This window comes from Eptatretus burgeri, chromosome 9 (assembly GCF_056783735.1).
Source record: "Eptatretus burgeri isolate ZD-2024b chromosome 9, Ebu_testis_v1, whole genome shotgun sequence".
NCBI lineage: Eukaryota > Metazoa > Chordata > Myxini > Myxiniformes > Myxinidae > Eptatretus > Eptatretus burgeri.
In genome coordinates this window covers 61,902,714-61,924,541 of record NC_140969.1, presented here as the reverse complement: position 1 = coordinate 61,924,541, position 21,828 = coordinate 61,902,714, and the positions used below count along the sequence as shown (strand labels likewise).

The 21,828-nt window shown below is 44.4% G+C and overlaps 1 protein-coding gene across 1 annotated transcript in view; it reads left to right on the top strand.

The window, feature by feature from the left end:
• The window catches only part of LOC147020198 (laminin subunit beta-2-like), a 135,757-nt gene that overhangs the window by 62,570 nt on the left and 51,359 nt on the right, over positions 1-21,828 (top strand). The window contains exons 16-21 of the mRNA XM_085895332.1: positions 1,034-1,158; positions 1,479-1,599; positions 14,705-14,876; positions 14,980-15,123; positions 16,054-16,285; positions 19,156-19,310. Coding sequence (XP_085751458.1) covers positions 1,034-1,158; positions 1,479-1,599; positions 14,705-14,876; positions 14,980-15,123; positions 16,054-16,285; positions 19,156-19,310 — 949 coding nt within the window. The remainder of the gene's footprint in view (positions 1-1,033; positions 1,159-1,478; positions 1,600-14,704; positions 14,877-14,979; positions 15,124-16,053; positions 16,286-19,155; positions 19,311-21,828) is intronic.

Here is a 21,828-nt window from a genome sequence, read left to right as displayed (position 1 = left end):
GAAATGAGGAAGGAATGAATGGAGGTGAGCAGTGATTCTGTATTTTGGAGTTTCACCAGAAGGGGTTACTGGCAGTGGCAGACAATATGCACGCTGCAAAAACCTGGGAAGGTGGGGATCAAGGGCCATACTTTTCTTATATCTTCACCTTATAAAGGAGGTTTGTCTGTGTGTGACAGGCATCCTGGTAGTTCACAGAAAATTAATTAATGGTGATTCGACAGGTTAACTTTTAGTAAACACACAAACAATTACAGATGTATTTTTCATGGTATTTAGTGATGTGGGAATTTATTTGGTGACTTATTAGCCTGGCATGTTCCCAATGGCATACGAAAAGCTATTATAACTGTAACATGTGTCAGTCAGTGAGTCCAAATTTTTCTCATTTGCACTGCAATCTGTGTATTCCAGCTTAGCTTTGTATTGTTGTACTTATAGTGTCTCCACATTGGACAGCAGAGTATTTTCAACTTTCATTGATGATTACCAAGGACGTGCTAAGCTTGGAGTGATGGCATTTGAATGATTGTAATTCAATATGCAAAACATTGTATTCAATGTCACTCACTAAATCCGAATCGAAGATGGACTGCTATTGCCTATTGATAGTATGTTGAGCTGATTTTTTTTGCCTCCGCAGCCGAAGGCGAGATATGATGTTTTTTGGTTGTCCGTCATGCTGTGCACCCATCCATGCATATGTGCGTGCGCAGCAGATTTTTGTGACAGCGATAACTTGTTAACCACTAAAGCACAAACTTGGCACAAGTATGGATTGCGATACAAAGATTAACTGCTTCAATTTTGGGTTAAACAGGTTATGTGCCCTTTGAAAATAATTTTGCGGATCATATCTCGAGTTAAAAGCATCTGATGTTTTCTCCTTTCCACTTTTCTCTCTTTTCTCTCTTGCATTCTTTGTCATGTGACCTTTAATTGAGATCAAACATAACAGTGGGTTGACATCTAATGTTGGTGGAGGCATAGCCATTGACGCATTCGCGTCAAATTCTATTTTATTCAATTACAGACTGTGGAGAGATGGCAAGCAGAATTGATGATTCTGGGTTGGAGCACTGATGTACTTTCTTCCGAGTGTGAATCTTTCAACCCACTGGCATACAAACAAGAAGTTAAGTTGCATAAGAACTCGAGGTGAGTAATGCGTTGTTCCTCCATGAACTCCGCAGAATAGCTCCAAGAATAAAAATGCATAATAGACTATCTAAATGGTTTTAAGGAAGGGCTGTTATACTACAGGGCTGTCACCTTTCTGTAACATTCGGCTACATTTACACAAATTAAGTTCCAAACAGATATACTTTTTAGTGCATGGGAATTATTTATGGTTCTGAGATAAAATATAAAATCACCCTATATTTAGAATGACTGAATGGTTATTATTATTTATTTTTAATCTGCATTCCTTCACTTCCCAATGAAATAGTGGTGGCCTTTTTATTTGTATTTTGCAGGAACGTGGCATTTCCTGAGGCTGTGTGCCTGAAAAAAGGAGTGATTTACACTGTACGAATCCACTTGTGGTTTGAAGGCTTAATCAATCCCAGGCCATCAACCACCTTACTTATAGATTCAGTAAGTGCAAATAGATTGTTGTTCCTTATCAAGATTAATGAATGAAAAAAAAAATATAATGACCATGTTTGTTTGTGGTCGAGTTTTATTGATTTGGCTTGCTTCAAAACTTAAACTCGAATCATCTTTCTGAAGACTTGGCCTATGTTCTCTAAAATGTTTTCAAATGCCATTTTAACAAAAGAAAATATACTTTTCAAAGCAAAAAAGACATTGCATGGACTCTTGATGAGGAAATGTCAATTGCCATCAAAAATGACATCAATGTCTGGGTAAGTAAGGTGCAGATAACAATGTAATGACCAGGTATAACTCGAGTCAGAAATTGATGTTTAATCATCATCTATATATCACTAAAACTCTCATCTTGTGTGTGTATATATGTATATGTGTACATATATATATATATATATATATATATATATATATATATATATATATATATATATATATATATATATATATATATATAGATATATATATATATATATATATATATATATATATATATATATATATATATATATATATGTTCCCGAAATACCGCCAAAACGGGACACGATAGCGCAAAAATGTTATGGCCACCTTACTCACCATTCACTTATGTTGTGCAGTATCAAGTTTCGTTCAAATCAGGCAACGAAAAAAAATATTAAAAAATCAATTCCCGATTCAGTCAAGTTTTGGTATGATGATCCAAAAAGCACAAGGACAAACAATGGAGAATGTGTTGATATACCTTGAGAAACCGGTTGGCCGACCGATGACTCCTAAGGTAAATGCTCAAATTTTCTTCAAGTTAAAGTTTGACCACTAAATAATATTAAAATTTTGTCCTTTTTTTTTTTCATCAACCGCTATCACAACGGGAACCCAACGGGTTTACGGGTCGAAAAAAACTATCCATGAGGAACAAAACATTCACATCTTTGATGTTATAAGTCACATGGTTTGGCAGCAACATTGGATTTACCCAAAAACCAATTAATATCTTCTCCAGAAAGGCTGGACAGATCTAGGGGAAAACACACACATGCTCCCCAAGCCTTGGGAATATTAGGGTGTCCATGAATAATTGATAGGTCACAAGGTCTGACAGTCATATTGGATTGAGCAAAACAAATAAATAAATAATTTCTCTTGAACCACTTCATCGATCGACGTGAAACTTCATAATTATGATCAAATCACGATGGGGAATATATGTTTTAAATTTCAACTTGATACGATGCATTGTCTGGTGGCCAGAATTATTATTATGTTTTTTTGATCTGGGTTATTTTTGAGTTGCTTTTTTGAATAAGGCTCACTTGGCTGCACCTGGATGAGTCTGAGGGTAGAGGAGTAGCAGCTGAAACCCAAATCCTTTCCAGGTTCCTCCTGATGACTTCATCTTTGCTTTTTGGGGTTCCTTATGATGACTCCACTGCAGAACTGTTTATATGTGGTCTTCCATTTGATTTGATTTGAATTGAATTTATTTTAATCCCATTCTGAATTCAATTATATATATATATATATATATATATATATATATATATATATATATATATATATATATATATATATATATATATATATATATTTATCCCTGTGTTGTAAGAGGCGACCAGGGTTGCGTCAGGAAGGGCATCCGGCGCAAAACATGTGCCAAATCACGATGCGGATCATACGGCTGATCCGCTGTGGCGACCCCGAACGGGAGCAGCCGAAAGAAGAAGAAGAAGATATATATATATATATATATATATATATATATATATATATATATATATATATATATATATATATATATATATATATATATGTTGTTGTTCGTCTTTCGGCTGCTCCCGTTAGGGGTCGCCACAGCGGATCATCCGTTATGATCCACATACTGATTTGGCACAGGTTTTACGCCGGATGCCCTTCCTGACGCAACCTTGCTCGTCTCTTACGACACAGGGATAACGATTGGGTTTCACCATGATTCCGGGCTGCCCTACACCCTCTCGTAGCGCGGCCCTGTGCAGAGATCCCGTCCTCAAGCGATCCTCCAACCCAAGCCTCCGAGTAGCTGGATTACAGATGCACGCCACTATGCCCGGTCTTTCAGCTGCTCCCGTCAGGGGTCGCCACAGCGGATCATCCGTTATGATCCGCATACTGATTTTTTTGGCACAGGTTTTACGCCGGATGCCCTTCCTGACAACCCTGGTCGCCTCTTACGACACAGGGATAAGGATTGGGTTTCGCCATGATTCCGGGCTGCCCTACACCCTCTCAGCGCGGCCCAGTGCAGAGCTCCCGTCCTCGAGCGATTCGCCAACCCAAGCCTCCGAGTAGCCGGATTACAGGCGCACGCCACTACGCCCGGTATATATATATATATATATATATATATATATATATATATATATATATATATATATATATATATATATATATATATATATATATATATATATATATATATATATATATATATATATATATATACATTTATATATATTTGTAGATTTCCGCCCGTCCGGCGTGCGGACGACCGCCTTTAGCTCAATTGCGGCCGCGCGCTCCCAACAAACGTGGCAATCTAGTCACAGCTTCCAGATCAACACTGAAACCCAGCTACCGTGTTTTTAACACACCATAAACCAGCCAACTCTTCTGTCCACGCGCTGCAGGGTCGATCGCCGAATTGTCGATGTACCTAATTATTCTAATTATTCACGTTGACAGAAATGCCGGGAGTTTATACCTCGACGGAGCCTGCACGAAAACCAGCCGCTTAAGCAGCTCGTTCCATTTGTGATTGCCGAGCGGTTTTATATCACCAAGCCCCGTTGGACCAGATGTGCGTTTTATCAGCTTATAATCAGCCAGATAATTATTCCGAACGCAATTATGGCAGTCAATGGAGGAAGGGACGCAATGAGCAGGTGACATTCAAAAATGGGGACATTTATTTCAACACAGGCATGCAAGCAATGCAATGAATTGGGGGGTGGGGGGGGGATGGGGAAAAAGACACGAGCAAAATCTACAGCCGATGTCTATTATGTAATGTAAATGCACTTAATCAGTTTGTTACTTATGGACAAGGTGCCACAGACTTTCATGCAAAACCCAAGAAAGAAAGGAAGAACCGGGCTCAGGTCAGATCAGGTATGGGAGCATGTGCCAGAACAGCGCGTCACTGCGTCCACTTTCCGCCGGTACTCCAGGGGCCTCCGTCTGGCCATCCCCCAGGCAGATGCCAGGCCCATCCCCATCTCCTTGAGATGATGGTCAACCTGCTGCAACCACGAGGCACGTGGTCGGCCCACTGGCCTCCTCCACTCATGAGACTCCCTCGCTGAGAGAATCTGGTGAGCAGGATCAGCATCAGGAAAACGAGCCACATGTCCATACAGCCGCAACTGACGCTCACAGACTATGCAGGTAACAAATCTCATCCGAGTCTCTCTCAGCAACAACTCGTTGGACACAAAATCTGACCAGCGATAGCCAAGGATTCTCCGAAGAGATCTGGTACCAAAGGAATTAAGTCTCCATCTCAGATCCTTGGTCAGAGTCCAAGTCTCGCATCCATAGATCAAGACTGGAAGTACCAAGGACCTGAAGACTCGGACTTTCGTCCTCCCGCACAGGTACCGGCAGTGCCACACCCCATGATCCAGTGAATCCATGACTCCCCAGGCCCGACCCAGACGTCTATTGACCTCTGACTCACAGAGACATGAGACATGAATATCACTGCCAAGGTAAGTGAATCTCTCCACGACCTCAACATCCTCACCACAAACAGACACAGACAGGACAGCAGCATCCAAGATGTCACCGAAATCCTGGATCTTAGTTTTTACCAAAGAAACCCGTAATCCCAGCGGCTTCGACTCCTCATTCAGCACCTCGAGGGCCCCCAAAAGGATGTCTAAAGTCTCCGCAAAGATGACTGCATCATCTGCAAAATCAAGGTCCGAGATCTTGACATTCCCAAACGATGCATCGCAACTTGATCTCTCCGACATCCTCCCTAAAATCCAGTCCATACAAGTGCTGAAAAGTGTGGGGGCCAGTACACATCCCTGACGAACTCCAGTAACAACTGGAAATAAGTCAGAGATGGTACCACCACACTTCACAGCACTCTCAGTACCAGAGTAGAGTTCAGACATCAGATCGATCAGTTTTGGTGGCACGCCACGAAGACCAAGAATCCTCCAGAGGACATCCCGATTTCACTGAATCGAACGCTTTACAGAGATTAACATAGGCTGCAAGCAGCCCCTGCCGAAACTCTCGTCTGCATTCGGTGAGGACACGAAGGGCAAGGATACGGTCAATCGTTGACCTCTTTGGTGTAAAGCCTGACTGCTCTGGACGCTGGTGCTCAAGCAGATGGTGGCGAACCCTATCAAGAATTATCCGAGCAAAGACCTTGCCCGGCACTGAAAGCAGCGTCACCCCTCGGTAGTTGTTGCAGTCTTGGCGATCACCCTTCCCTTTCCAGAGAGGGACAACAAGGCCCCTCTTCCAGTCAGTTGGGATGATGCCTGCATTCCAGGCAGAGCACAAAACTGCATGCAACGATACGAGTGCAGCATGACCACCAGCCTTGAGAAGTTCGGCATGGATGCCACAGATCCCTGGAGCTTTGCCCCGTTTCAACTGGTTCACCGCAGCCCGTGTTTCCACAAGCGAAGGTGGACCACAGTTGATTCGAGGGTCAGCAACAGGGATTGTAACACCCTTGACGTCCAACTCGACAGCTGGGGGATCAGCCAGGTACAACCGCTCAAAGTAACCGGCCCAGCGGGCCATCACTTCAGACTACTCTGTCAAGAGCCGACCACTCTCTGCTCGAACTGCAGTGCTCCGAGGGATGGGCTTGGATGAACGTAATGTGCGAATTCCCCTGTAAGTGGGACGAGAATCACCTGTCCACAGTTGATGCTCTACCCCCTCACAGATTCCTCGCACATAGGCCTCCTTGTCCACCCTCAGTGCACGTACAGTTTTACGCCTCAGCTCCCTGAACAGCTCAGCTCTGCCATTCAGCCTGGCCCTGCGACTCTGGTCAATCATATCTAGTGTCCCTTGAGAGACAAAATTCTTCTTTGCCCTGCGGTGAGTTCCAAGACATCCACCGGCAACATCAAGGACGATGGTCTTGAAGGCGCTCCACAACTCTTCAGGACCCCCCCCCCAAAGCACCCAGACCCCCCAAGTGTCCACTCAGCCTGTTCGCAAACTCCTCAGCTACTCTCTCATCCCTGAGCTTGCCAACATCCAGCCTAGGCTGGGATGGTACCATTCTCCAGGATTTAAGGTGCAGCTTTAGAGTTGCTACAACAAGCCTGTGGTCAGTATTGAGGAACTGAGCACTCCGGTAGACCCTGCAGTTCTGGATCATCCTCCAATGACCGTCAATGAGGACATGGTCAATCTCCTTTGCCACACCGCCAGCGTTGGAATACCAAGTCCAGCGATGAGGTTGTGGGTGCTGAAACCATGAACCAGCCACCCGAAGTCCATGACTTCTTGCAAAGTCAAGGAACTTATTGCCATTCTGGTTCATAGTTCCTGACCCATGGGGACCAACACACACCTCATAACCATCCCTATCAGTTCCAGTCGATGCATTGAAATCCCCCAAAACGAGAAGTGTATCTCGTCTGGGGCACTGATCAACCACAGACTCGAGTGTGGCGTAGAATGCATCCTTCACGGTGAGATCACTCGCCTCAGTCGGAGCATAAACATAGACCAGGGAAATGACACCTAAGGAGTGACGGATCCTTAATCTCATAATACGCTCGTTGACCGGTGTTACCTCAATTTTCATTGGGGTCAGCTTATTGGACACAGCTACAGCAACTCCTTGGGTATGGTAACCATCAGAGCGACCAGACCAATAGTAGGTGTAACCACCCACCATTATCTCGCCGCAATCCGGTCTCCGAACCTCAGAGAGAGCTGCAATCCCGATGTCCAAACGCTTGAGATCAGATGATAACAGAGACAGGTGATCATCCTCTCTTAGGGATAGGACATTCCAGGCACCCACCCAAAGGGACCGCCTCAGGTTAACCCAAGGAGACCGCCGTCTGGTGGACGACACCTCAGCACCACTCTGACACACTCTCCCGCAATCTGACCCAGGGATGTTACCCCGTGGTTTCCCTCCTATCATCAAAGTTTGGGGGTCCCAAAGGCTTTGCCCCAATCCCGTAATCCGGTGGGCTGCCCTGCGAAGGGAAGCTGCACAGGAGGTACTCCCACGGATTGGGTTTTCAGATTTTTTTGCGATTTGCGTTTTGCGGAATGAAGGGTTTTACTGTGGACGGAGTGCAAATCCTGCCATCAAACTCCTAATAAGAAGTAACCCAACTGCAGGAGGACGTCCGCAGACACAGTTGGGCACTAGATATGGATGGCCGTTGGCTCACAAGGAGCTCCTCCGCCCTTTGACAGGTTTTGTTTTTAATCCTGCTGGGTGTCCATATCCAAACACCCTCCTCACCAGAAAACCTGGTTGGGGAGACGGTTTAGTCGCTGACAACCCGACCATGGAACAGGTTAGTACAGGTTTACATGGTACCTGTAGCAGGTCACAGATCGAACCTGACCTGACAAGAACCGGGCTCATGAGCCCTTATAATTTGCTCGGAGCCGGGATGACCGAAGGGGCTCCGTGAGACTGAGCGGGCTTCCTGCTACCCGCTTGGTGACTCGCTGGGTCCTGGTTCGGCAACCCTCAGTGTCACTGCCGGCACTCCAACCTCCGAACTCTCCCGCTCGTTCTTCTCCAAGCGCTCTTCCTGACTCCACCACATCAGCGCAGCGCGAACTTGAGCGCTCTCTCCAAGTTCTCTTCCTGACTCCACCTCGTTCTCCAACTCATTCTGCAACTCGTTCTCCAACACATTCTACTTTGTCGACGACTCGGCGTCTCTTCAACCGCTCAACTCTTGTCGGCGAGCGAACGCGGCCCTTTATATCCCCCGGGGCTTCGCTCCTTCACCTTCGACCCTTCACCCCCGGCTGGCTCTGCCCCTTTCGCCATTTTGATCCGATCTTGCCGTCAAACGCGGCCGTGTTCGGAATCACCGTCTTCACGCAGACGTGTTTGGAATCACAGCCTTCCCGCGGTTGTGGTGAAGATGGTGAGGAGATGATTGTTATTGTGGAGAAGATGATGAGGAGATGATTGTGGTTGTGGAGAAGATGGTGAGGAGATGATGGCAGTTGTGGAGAAGATTGTGAGGAGATGATGGTGGTTGTGGAGAAGATGGTGAGGAGATGATTGTGGTTGTGGAGAAGATGGTGAGGAGATGATGGCAGTTGTGGAGAAGATTGTGAGGAGATGATGGTGGTTGTGGAGAAGATGGTGAGGAGATGATGGCGGTTGTGGAGAAGTTGGTGAGGGGATGATGGCAGTGGTGGAGAAGATGGTGAGGAGATGATTGCTGTTGTGGAGAAGATGGTGAGGCGATGATGGTGGTTGTGGAGAAGATGGTGAGGAGATGATGGCGGTTGTGGAGAAGATGGTGAGGAGATGATTGCTGTTGTGGAGAAGATGGTGAGGCGATGATGGCGGTTGTGGAGAAGATGGTGAGGAGATGATGGCGGTTGTGGAGAAGATGGTGAGGAGTTGATGGCGGTTGTGGAGAAGATGGTGAGGAGATGATTGTTTGAAATAAAAGACAGAAAGGAATAACACGACCTCAAAGGTTCACAGACCGGCACACGAACAATGCCAGTTATACATCGGTGGGGAAATATAACCTGGAACACACACTTACCGAAATAACTGACCTCTGGGGAACCTGAATGGTGTTTTGTGAATTTCCACAACCGTAACAATATATGTATATATATATATATATATATATATATATATATATATATATATATATATATATATATATATATATATATATATATATATATATATATATATATATATATATATATATATGTATGTATATATAATTCCAGCAGTGTGTGTGTCTGTCTGTCTGTCTGTCTGTCTGTCTGCGACCGCCGTTTCTCGACGACAGCCGGTCCGATCTGATTGAAACTTGCCAGGAATATTGCCGGGGCCCCGCAGATGTGCCTTTTCGAGGTTTGATATCAATCGGACGAACGGTTCCCAAGTTAAGGCCATTTATCTGTCGACCAATGACAAGACACGGTGCTATGACATCACGGATGATGTGATAATTAATGTTGATTTATTTATTTCTTTATTTATTATTTTTTATTTATTTGCACGATTGACGGTCCAATCTGATTGAAACTTGCCAGGAATATTGCTGGGGACCCGCTGATGTGCCTTTTCAAGGTTTGATATCAATCGGACAAGCGGTTCCCAAGTTTCGGCCATTTATCTGTCGACCAATGACAAGACACGGTGCTATGACATCACGAATGATGTCACAATTAATGTTAATTTATTTATTTATTATTATATTTGCACGATTGACGGTCCGATCTGATTGAAACTTGCCAGGAATATTGCTGGGGACCGCTGATGTGCCTTTTCAAGGTTTGATATCAATTGGACGAGAAGTTCCCAAGTTACGGCCATTTATCTGTCGACCAATATCTGGGAGAGGTGGGATGAGAGTGGGGGCGAGAGAGGGGGACTGGAGAGGTGGGATGAGAGTGGGGGCGAGAGAGGAGGGGTGAGAGAGGAAGGGCGAGACTAGGGGGGATAGAGGGAGGTGAGAGAGGGTGGCGAGAGGGGGCGAGAGATGGGATGGGAGAGGGGAGATGAGAGTGGGGCGAGAGAGGAAGGGCGAGACTCGGGGGATAGAGGGGGGCAAGAGAGAGGGGCAAGAGAGGAGGGGGAGAGAGGAGGGAGAGAGGAGGGAGAGAGGAGGGGCGAGACTAGGGGTGAGAGAGGGGGGAGAGAGAGGGGAATAGAGGAGGGGTGAGACTAGGGGTGAGGGAGGGGGAGAGAGAGGGGCAAGACAGGGGCGCAAGAGGGGGGCGAGAGAGGAGGGTGAGAGGGGGGAGAGAGGAGGGAGAGCGAGGGGGGCGAGAGAGATGGGGCGTCACAATTCTTCTTCATTTGATATGATGTCACAATTGATGCTGGGGACCTGAATATGTTTCCCAGGTGTTTCCCAAGTTATGGCCATTTATGATACGGTTGGTCCGATCTAATTGAAATAATGCCCCAATCCAGTCATTGTTTACGCACCTACGGGCCCGCCCCTATGGGCCCGTACTAGTATCTATAATTCCAGCAATCTCTGTGTGTGTATGTCTGTCTGTCTGTCTGTCTGTCTGCGACCGCCGTTTCTTGACGACCGCTGGTCCGATCTCATTGAAACTTGCTAGGAATATTGCCGGGGACCCGCAGATGTGCCTTTTCGAGGTTTGATGTCAATCGGACGAGCGGATCCTAAGTTACGGCCATTTATCTGTCGACCAATGACAAGACACAGTGCTATGACGTCACGAATGACGTCACAATTAATGTTTATTTATTTATTCTGTTTTTTTTTTTCACGATTGACCATTCGATCTGATTGAAACTTGCCAGGAATATTGCTGGGAACCCGCTGTTGTGCCTTTTCAAGGTTTGATATTAATCGGACGAGCGGTTCCCAAGTTACGGCCATTTATCTGTCGACCAATGACAAGACACGGTGCTATGACGTCACGAATGACTTCACAATTAATGTTTATTTGTTTATTTATTTATTTATTTATTATTATTTTTTTGCACGATTGACGGTCCGATCTGATTGAAACTTGCCAGGAATATTGCTGGGGACCTGCAGATGTGCCTTTTCGAGGTTTGATATTAATCGGACGAGCACGAGGTTTGATATAAATCGGAGATGATATCAATCGGAGTTCCCAAGTTACGGCCATTTATCTGTCGACCAATATCTGCGAGAGAGGGGGACGGGAGAGGGGGGATGAGAGTGGGGGCGAGAGAGTAGGGGGAGAGAGGAAGGGCGAGACTAGTGGGGATAGAGAGGGGAGGCAAGAGAGGGGAGGCAAGAGAGGGGCGCGAGAGACGGGGGTGAGAGAGGGGGGCGAGAGAGGGGGACGAGAGTGGGGTGTGAGAGAGGGAGGATGAGAGTGGGGGGCGAGAGGGGGCGAGAGAGAGGGGGCGAGAGAGGGCTGCACCTACTGGCACTCACCTACGGGCACGCCCCTACGGGCCCGCCCCTACGGGCCCGTACTAGTCTATCTATAATTCCAGCAATCTCTGTGTGTCTGTCTGTCTGTCTGTCTGTCTGTCTGCGACCGCCGGTCAGATCGGATTGAAACTTGCGAGGAATATTGCCAGGGACCCGCGGATGTGCCTTTTCGAGGTTTGATATCGATCGGACGAGCGGTTCCCAAGTTACGGCCATTTATCTGTCGACCAATGACAAGACACGGTGCTATGACGTCACGAATGACGTCACAAATAATGTTTATTTATTTATTCCTTTTTTTTTTTTGCACGATCGATGGTCCGATCTGATTGAAACTTGCCAGGAATATTGCCGGGACCCCGCGGATGTGCCTTTTCAAGGTTTGATATTAATCGGATGAGCAGTTCCCAAGTTACGGCCATTTATCTGTCGACGAATGACAGGACACGGTGCTATGACGTCACGAATGACATCACAATTAATGTTTATTTATTTATTTATTTTTTATTATTTCTTTTGCACGATTGAAATTTGCCAGGAATATTGCTGGGGACCTGCGGATGTGCCTTTTCGAAGCTTGAGAGAGAGAGAGAGGCTGCACATACTGGCACTCACCTACGGGCACGCACCTACGGGCCCGTACTCGTATATATAATAAACATCATGCATCAGAGTCAAGAGTCCGATCAAAGCAGGATGTCTTGGTACCTACATGGTCATCACTGCTCGCAGTTGTAAAGTGGTAGTTCTAGTTTAAGAAGTTTCTGTTTGTCTGTGCATCTGCCAGTCTGTGTCTACCTGTATGTATGTGTATCGTGGAGTACGGTAGTAATCCAGATAGAGGGATGATACGGGGAGAAATGGCCACCCATTCAAAGGTGTACACAATAACACGCTTATAAACTATGATAGAGTGAAGTCATAAGCATTTAAAAGCCATACCTTTTATTCTCGAGTGTTTTCTGAACTATCAAGACTTGGGAAGATGCTAAAATACATCGCTAATGGACCACATCGGGAGATCGCTAAAACACCAATTTGTACTTCTTCCTCCTCTTCTTCTGCTTCTTCCCCTCTCAAAACAATGTAAAGCTGTAGCCTACCTCCCTCAATAACTGTTGGAACTATGATGGCAAGTGCTTTGCGAGGAAGTTACTTTGTCTCTGGGCTTGTGCACGCAACCCAAAATTTAAAAGTACATTAAACATGAATCGTTTTATTAGGAAAATAAATCAAACGTAAATGTTGACTCAACCAAAACAGGCCAGGATTGTGGGAAGGGAGGGGGGAGGAGAGGAATGGACACCAAACAGAACCATTCCAAAAGAGATACATATCCAAACCATCCTCCAAATCAACTGAAACAAGTGTTAAAACAATTTCATAACAATGATAAATTTAACACATCCCAAAATAAATAAAACATTAAGCATTTTATTACTTTAAAAAAATTGCTGAAACAAGGAAAAAAAATTAAAGAAAAATGTAAAAAACATAGAGGGATGAAATCTCCAAAAAACAACCAAAACAAGGTAGGAATGACACCACATTACAATGCCACAATACAACACCACAATCCTCTTCTGGTTTACCATCACAACATCTTTCGACGTTGTTCCATCACAACCCCACAACAAAAGTAAAACGTCAAAGGATGTGATGGTAATCCATGAGGATTGCACGTCATATTGTGGAATCATAATGTGGTGTCATTCTGACCTTGTTTGGTTGTTTTTTTGAGATTTCATCCCACTATATTTTTTAGTTTTTTAACGGTTTTTTTCTTCTCAACGTGTGTGTGTGTGTGTGTGTGTGTGTGTGTGTGTGTGTGTGTGTGTGTGTGTGTGTGTGTGTGTGTGCGTGTGTGTGTGTGTGTGTGTGTGTGTGCGTGTGTGTGTGTCTCTGTGTGTGTGTGTGTGTGTGCTTGTTTGACCTCGAATAACTCTTTAACTACTGGATGGACTGAGTTGAAATCCCAGAGTGGTTATACTTTTGGTGTGCGTGGATTTAAGTCGGTTAAAAAATTTTTTATAGTCCTGGATGTTTAGGGTCAATGTCAGACCCCAATTCTCTCTTTGTAAGTATGTATGTGTTGCTTTGTGCTGCTCCAGGTGGGAGGGATATTACAAGTCGTATTAAAATTCAGCAATTCTGGGGAATTAACCCATCTGTAATTTTGAGGGAATGAACCTGTCCGTAAAGGACAGGTTCGTCGTTATCGAAATATATATGGTAAATATTTGTCTCTAAATATAGGTTGTCATGTTATCCACAAGACTGAGACGAGCTTTGTCAACTGTTCACAACGATATTGAGGGATTGATTTGCACCTTTTGAATAACTCGAGGACTGAGATCTGATATCGCTGATGGTTCCCAGTATAGCCAACTCGTAATATCAGGCAATTGGTAGCAATTGAAATTGTGCCTCATTATGAAAACAAACATTTTTTTTTTCTTCCAAAAAGCGAGACACCGTGCACACCAAGACCAAACACTTAATGCCTTCCTCCAGGAACCATAATAACACCTGCACTTAACAATGTAGAAGGATATCAATGACTTCACAAAGAGGAGATTGTCGGGTTTCCCTGTAACTCCACTTTCTCCAATATAGTAACTGCACTGACGAAAATGTTTGCCAGTTACTCATTGCATTGCTTGTCTGTTTACAATCCCTTGTATTCCCTTAAACTTAAGAAGTTTACTTGTTGCCTATTTAAACCCATTCATGTCACATCTTTGGTGTGCAACTCACATGTTGTCCTCTTGACTGTTATTGGTGTCAATGGGAAGCATGACCAACTCGATGAGCATAATGGAAACAAAAATCTATCTTGCTTTGAATTACGACTAGAAACTTTCAAAGCTGAACTTTCTTTCTGGCATGCTAATTATCCCACCTCCTTCCTTGCCCCTTTACTCTCCTTCCCTCCTTTTCATCACCATGATGTGCAGGTAGTCCTGCGGCCCAGTATGTCAAACGTACTTACACACGGAGAAGCTAGCCTCAGAGCTGGAATGCTTGGCTGTCTATTATCCCCTTTACAAAGATTGCAGCGCATGCCACACCACAACTGCACCCAAATCTTGTGTAGCATTTCAGCTATCATTCATGATGGTGCCATTCGTAAGTGTATCATATCGAACTTCAAAATCTGTGCAAGGATATTGGATGAACATTTTGCATTGCAACTTGAAAAGTAATTCTTTCCTTTTGCTGTCCACCGCAGCCTGCGCCTGCAATCGTTTTGGATCGAAGAACGATATCTGCGAAGCAATTGGTGGGCAGTGCCCATGCCATCCTATGATAATCGGTCGTAAATGTGACACCTGTGCCCCTCAAACATATGGCCATAGACCTGGCAGCTGCATGCGTGAGTGATTTGCACCACCATCTCCCCACCACCACCACCAACCCTGACCAAAATATATTCTACCCCCATTAGCCATATTGAAACCAACCCTCTTACTTGCAGGGTACTGTTTCCTCTTCTCCTCTCTTCCCATTCGTTTATTCCCTTGCTTATTGTGTCCAACTGTTGTCCCACTGACAGTTCATACACTTCCTGTCACCTCGCTCTTGTGAAGAAAAAAATTGTTTGGCCGAGCATAAGAAAGTGTAATGCAGACCTCTTGGTTTTTCATATTTCACAGATATCGAGCAGACACTCCATGGTATCCAACAGACACCCTTGTGTCATTGAGCATCAAGCATAGGCATATTTTTACATATCTTCTTGCAGACTAACCATAATATCACTTATCATTGCATGTAAGCATTCATACAAAGACCATTCAAGGTAACCTGCACATTTTGTTCACATTAATCATAAAACTAGGATGACGGATCACTGAAAGTTTGTGAAGTGTTAATGGCAACATCCAGCAACATCCGAGTGAAGTGACGCTCAGATGCGCAAAGCATTCTGGCGATTTTCAAAGTGGTGGCAAAGTGTGAAACCAATTGTGAACAAAACGATTTTCTGAAATGGAAGTGCATACTCATTCGAAAGAGAGTTTGCCTTTATAAATAGAATATGTTTAATTGATCCACTACACTCTTAGGTGATGGAAAACTTTTAAAATTGAGATTAACTATCAAAGGCCCCTTGCATGCTTCGAGCAATCAGCTGATTTGCAAGATGATTAGTGCGTCTTTAGTTGCACATTCACAAATAAACTCTCATATAAATGTTTTATCTGTGGCATTGGCAGCAATAAAACAGATACTTGAGGCTGAGAATAGTGCTGTAATAAAAATAAATTGAATTATTTTTTTTTTTGAAATTTCCATTGTTGTCCAGCATGCAGATGCGATCCACGAGGCTCTGTGAAAGAGGTCTGCGATGCACAAACGGGTCAGTGTGAATGCCATGTGGGCAAGGCTGGTCTACGCTGTGATACGTGTGAGCCTGGCCGCTGGGATTATCCTCGCTGCTTGCTTTGCAATTGTCGAGGAAGAGCTGACCATTGCGATGCAGACACCGGTTTCTGCCTAAACTGCCGGAGAAACAGCACCGGCAGACACTGCGAAAAGTGAGATATGGAATGTATACAATATGGGCTGTACAGATTAATTTGTTTTAAAGTGAAACAGTAAGTTAAATTTTGGAATCTGGGCTGATTTTGCATTTAACAAGGTACAACTAATAATAATAATAATTAGTATATATTTTTTCACTACGATCAAATGTCATGGAAGAGTTGGACAATAAAGAGAGAGAAACCATCATGCAAGGAACAGAGCAGAGAAGAATATGTGGACAAGTGATACAAGCAGGATAACAAGGCACACACACACATACACACACACACACACTCACATCATTGATGTGGAGGAGGATACACAGGTGAGGAGGAAGCAGACAGATGAGACTGCCAACACCAGACAGAACAAAATACACTTAGAGGTAGACACGGAGAGGAAACGTGAACAATAGCAAAGCTCTTGGGTATTTAAGGTGAAAAATCGCAGGATGTTGTTTGATTACCTGTTACCACCGTGAATAATGTCAGGGAAGAGCGAGATTGAATGGATTTGAGGACACGATTCCGCACACAAGATATGGGAAACAAGGAATTAAAGTGTCATGAAACTAGATGAAGGAATGACAGGACATATGGGAGCAGCTGAGTGGACAAGGGCTTGTTGTCTTTGCATTGCTGCTATGGGTTTGATTCCAATGACTGCTGAGCTGGGCAGGCAATGGCAAACCACCCAGCATAACCCTAACCTTTGCCCAGGAACTACTTTGGTAGAAGCGACACTCTGTGGCAGAATACGCTACATGTGAGGTGGTGAAAAACAACCTGATTATGGGCTGCTAGATCTGTGCGTGTTCAAACTGTTGAGCTTGGAGATGAGAGATGAAGGAGTTAAGTGGTGGTGAGGTGGGGAGAAGTGTTCCAGAACATCTGAATTTAGCGGTGCAGGATTGAAAGTTCACCATTCGGTTGCCAGTGGGAGAGGAGCAGCTGTCCTTGCACTTTAACCTTATGAGATATTGAATGCCCTCATAATCTTAGGTTCCATTGACTCCAAGGGTACAAGAAAAAATGCAGCATTGCCTGCCCATTCAAAAGGGGAAGTTGTACACCTTGATTGGTCCACTGCCTCCTGGCATTCAGTGATCATTATGGTCAAGTGACAGACATATATAAAGATGGAAAGTACACTCATGAAGGCTTGTAAATAATTTTGTGGCTGATATTTCCACACCAAGAGCCTGACTCAATGTATCTAGTTTTCATGCTTTTGTTGTGGGAAGTATCTTTGAGAAAAAAAAAGTGTGCAAAAAAGTCGAGCTACATTCAAAGTGCACTGCCCCCATGCCAAATAAATAAATAACATATCCTCCCGAGCGAGACATTGGGCGCCCAGCGATGCCGCCATGCAGCACATTGAGATGGAATTGAGAGGGAACAGTGTACAAAAAAAGACCATAACCATTTGGTATTACGTTTATTGAAATGACAGTGGTTGGCATACTGTTCACATTTTCAATGCATAGCAAAATGGCTCACATGTCCATCAGTAGAGCATAGTAACAGGTAAGAGCATACACAGATAACGGGTAACAGCATACACAATCGATAAGTATTGAAAAATTGTAATAAATTCAAACAATTTCAGACCCATGCGACGATCATGAAGAGTTACAATCTTTTTTTGAAAGCTTTTGTGTTTTAGAACAACTTCTCTCTGTCCATCATGTACACAATTTGTACAACCACATTCAGTTTCTTAATCCTCTTCAAACATTTACTTTCACTTCCCTGAATGTAACTCCTTCACTCGAAGAAAATCGTACTGAAAAAGCTTTGTAGTCAGAATAAAAATTAATTAGTGAAGCAATTGGAAACAATAGCAAAGGGAAATTTCTAACTCAATCGGATATGGTCAAGTTGTCCTCCATTTATATGTGTAACGGCTTTCAAAGCTTGAACGCGCCCATTACATTCACAAATATGATCCAAATGATCATCCTTTATCTGCAAGACCAGAGAGAGTGTCCATATTGAAGTCACCCATTATAATCTTTGTATTTGTATTGCATTCAGGTGCCCTGGAGCCTGACTCGATGTCGATTCAATTCTTCCTTTCCACACACCCATGCCCACCAAGTTTCATCCGAATCCATCCACAACCTTGAAGACCCTCAAGACTTAAAAGACCCCTAATATCCTTTAAGACCCCTTCGACCCTGAAAACCTTTGAGACCCCAAAGATCATTAAGATCCCGAAGACTCTTAGGGGCGTGGGGCCGGGGGAGGTGGGAGGATGGAGGGGAAAGGGGTGGGGTGGAAATGCAGGGTACCTTTGGTGCAGTACAACAACCAGAAGGGCACTCAGTCGAGCGCATACCTCCACCACTTAATGCCTGATCCATGAGAACATATCAGGCCTATTGCATTTTTGAAATATCATGCTATACAATACAATATCGTTTTTGGCCCAACCTCTCAATGGTTGCAGAATCACTTAAAAAATTAAATAATTCTCGTGTCCAGATCCGGATTCGAATCTTCACCAAAATCGAATTCGTCCTTGTCACACACCCAACCTGTCCACCAAGTTTCATCCGAATCTGGCCACAACTTTTTCAGATATCCTGCACACAAACAAACAAACAAACAAACAAACAGACAGAAAGGGGTGAAAACATAACCTCCTTCACCGTCGATGGTGGAGGTAATAATGTTTGCTTTTCCAGCAAAACCCATAAGACAGTGAAGTGAATCAGCAATTTTGCTGATTTCTGGGGTTCGGGCATTATCTGCAGTGAGTTTATCGTTAAATGTTTGGCTGACAATTGAAGTTAAATATGATCAACTTGTGTTGTAAATTTTGTTTATTTTGCTCAATTAAATATGACGTGCCACAAAACTAGATACTGTCTTTACAGGTGTCTGGACGGCTATTATGAAGATCCGAGCGTTGGGACCGGCTGCATTCAATGTCCATGTCCTGGTCATCCCAGCAATCGTGTGAATGCGTACTCCTGCCATCGCCATCGTGTCACCCAACATATGGTCTGTCAATGTCTTCCGGCTTACAGAGGTAATAGGCAAGAAGGTCTTGTAGTTTGCCATTCTTTATCTACATTCGAATTAAAAACAATGTTGTTTTGTTTGTATACAGAGTTGGCTCGTGGAAGAGCGAGAACACTGAACGGATCTCGATGCGACAGGATAAAAGGAACAGTAAAAAAAGGAGTGGGTGGGGGTATAACACTAAGAGTTGAGTTGAAGGACAAATAGAGGGACACTTGGACTAAACAATGGGTGTGGGGAGGAATGAGAGGCAGGAAAGGAAGCATGAGGTGGACAGGATGGATACAGAAAATAACTCCCAGAAAGGAAAAAAAAAAACTGAAATTTGGATGGAGGAGGGCTTTGACGTGGAGAGATTAATGGGGGTAGAAAAGATCATGGTTTTGAATGGGGGATGATCTGAGATGGTGGTGAACAGCTGTCTTGAATACCTGGAGGGAAGAATAAGATTGAAGAGAATGTGGAAGTTGGTTCCACAAGCGGAGATAAAAAAAAAAAGGAATGGAGGAGTGAAGGTGAGCAGTGATTCTGCATTTTCTGAGTTTCAAATCTCAAAAATCTGCAAAAATCTGCGATTCTGCAAATCTCATTTAAGTCTCTCTCAGCAACCGCTTGTTGGACACAAAGTCCGACCAGCGATAGCCAAGGATCCTCCGAAGAGACCTGGTACCAAAGGAATTAAGTCTCCATCTCAAATCCTTGGTCAGAGTCCAAGTCTCATATCCATAGAGCAAGACTGGAAGCACCAAGGATCTGAAGACTCAGACTTTTGTCCTCCTGCACAGGTACCGACAGTGGCACACTCCATGATCCAGTGAATCCATAACTCCGCAGGCCCAACCCAGACGTCTGTTGACCTCTGGCTCACAGCCAGTGGAGACATGAACATGACTGCCATGGTAAGTGAATCTCTCCATGACCTCAACATCCCCACCACAAAAGGTACAGGCAAGACAGCAGCATCCAAAATGTCATAGAAAGCCTGGATCTTAGTTTTGACCCAGGAAACACAGACTCTCAACAGCTCTGACACACCCCTGATGAACTCTTATCTACGAACAACTGGAAATAAGTCAGAGATGGAACCACCACATCTCACAGCACTCTCAGTACCAGAGCAGAGTTCAGACATCAGATTGATCAGATTTGGTGGCACCCCACGAAGACCGAGAATCCTCCACAGTGTGTCCGGATTCACTGAATCAAATGCTTTACAGAGATCAACATAGGCTGCAAGCAGCCCTGCCGAAACTCTCGTCTACTTTCAGTGAGGACCTGAAGAACAAGGATACAGTCAATCGTTGACCTCTGGTGTAAAGCCTGACTGCTCTGGACGCTGGTGCTCAAGCAGATGGTGGCGAACCCTATCAAGAATTATCCGAGTAAAGATCTTGCCCAGCACTGAGAGCAGCGTCAACCCTCGGTAGTTGTTGCAGTTCTTGCGATCACCCTTTCCTTTCCAGAGAGGGACAACAAGGCCCGTCTTCCATTCTGTCGGGATAATGCCTTGTGTTCCAGGCAGAGCACAGAACTGCATGCAATGAGATGAGTACAGCATTTCCACCAGCCTTGAGAAGTTCAGCAAGGATGCCACAGATCCCAGGAGCTGTACCCCATTTCAACCGGTTCACCGCAGCCTGTGTTTCCACAAACAAAGGTGGATCACAGTTGATTGGAGGTTCAGCAATAGGAATAGTGACACCCCTGACATCCAACTCAACAGCTGGTGGGTCAGCCTGGAACAGCAGCTCAAAGTAACTGGCCCAGCGGCCTTCACTTCAGACTACTCTGTCAAGAGCCCACCACCCTCTGCTGTAACTGCAGTACACTGAGTGGTTGGGCTTGGAGGAATGCAATGCACGAATTACCCTGTAAGCAGGATGAAAATCACTTGACCACAGCTGATGCTCTACCCTCTCACAGATTGGAGATGATCACTTGGAAATAGTGGAATGTTTCATTATCCTGGGTTCTAAGATTGAAGTGAGTGGAGAATGTAGAGGATACATTAATAGATGGTTAGCTTAAGGGAGGACAGCAATGGCAGGATTGACATGGATCTAGAAAGACAAACATCTGGAAAGACAAAGTTCTAACAACACAAACCAAGAGGAAGCTGGTGAATGCTTTCAAATCATTATATTATTTCAATTAAATTATATACTTCAACACTGCATGGGGTAAAGCGCTCCGTGAACTCGATAGTTTTTTGATATTATTAAAAATACTGATGACACAAACGAAAAAAAATCTGCTGGACAGTTTGGTCAATTCGTTTGATAAGTTATTGGAGTTATCGCCAAAATAACTATATTTGTATCATTATAATTCCCTATTGACTGGCAGGATGGCCGAGAAGAATGCACACTCACCGGCCCCATGAAACAAATTCCAAATTAATGCCCAAACTACTACTGGGAAGGCAATGGCAAACCACTCGGTGTAATCGTAACCCTTTCCCAGGAATTGCTTTGGCAGCACTGGTAGAGAGTATTGTACATTGATGATTATGATAATGTCTGCAT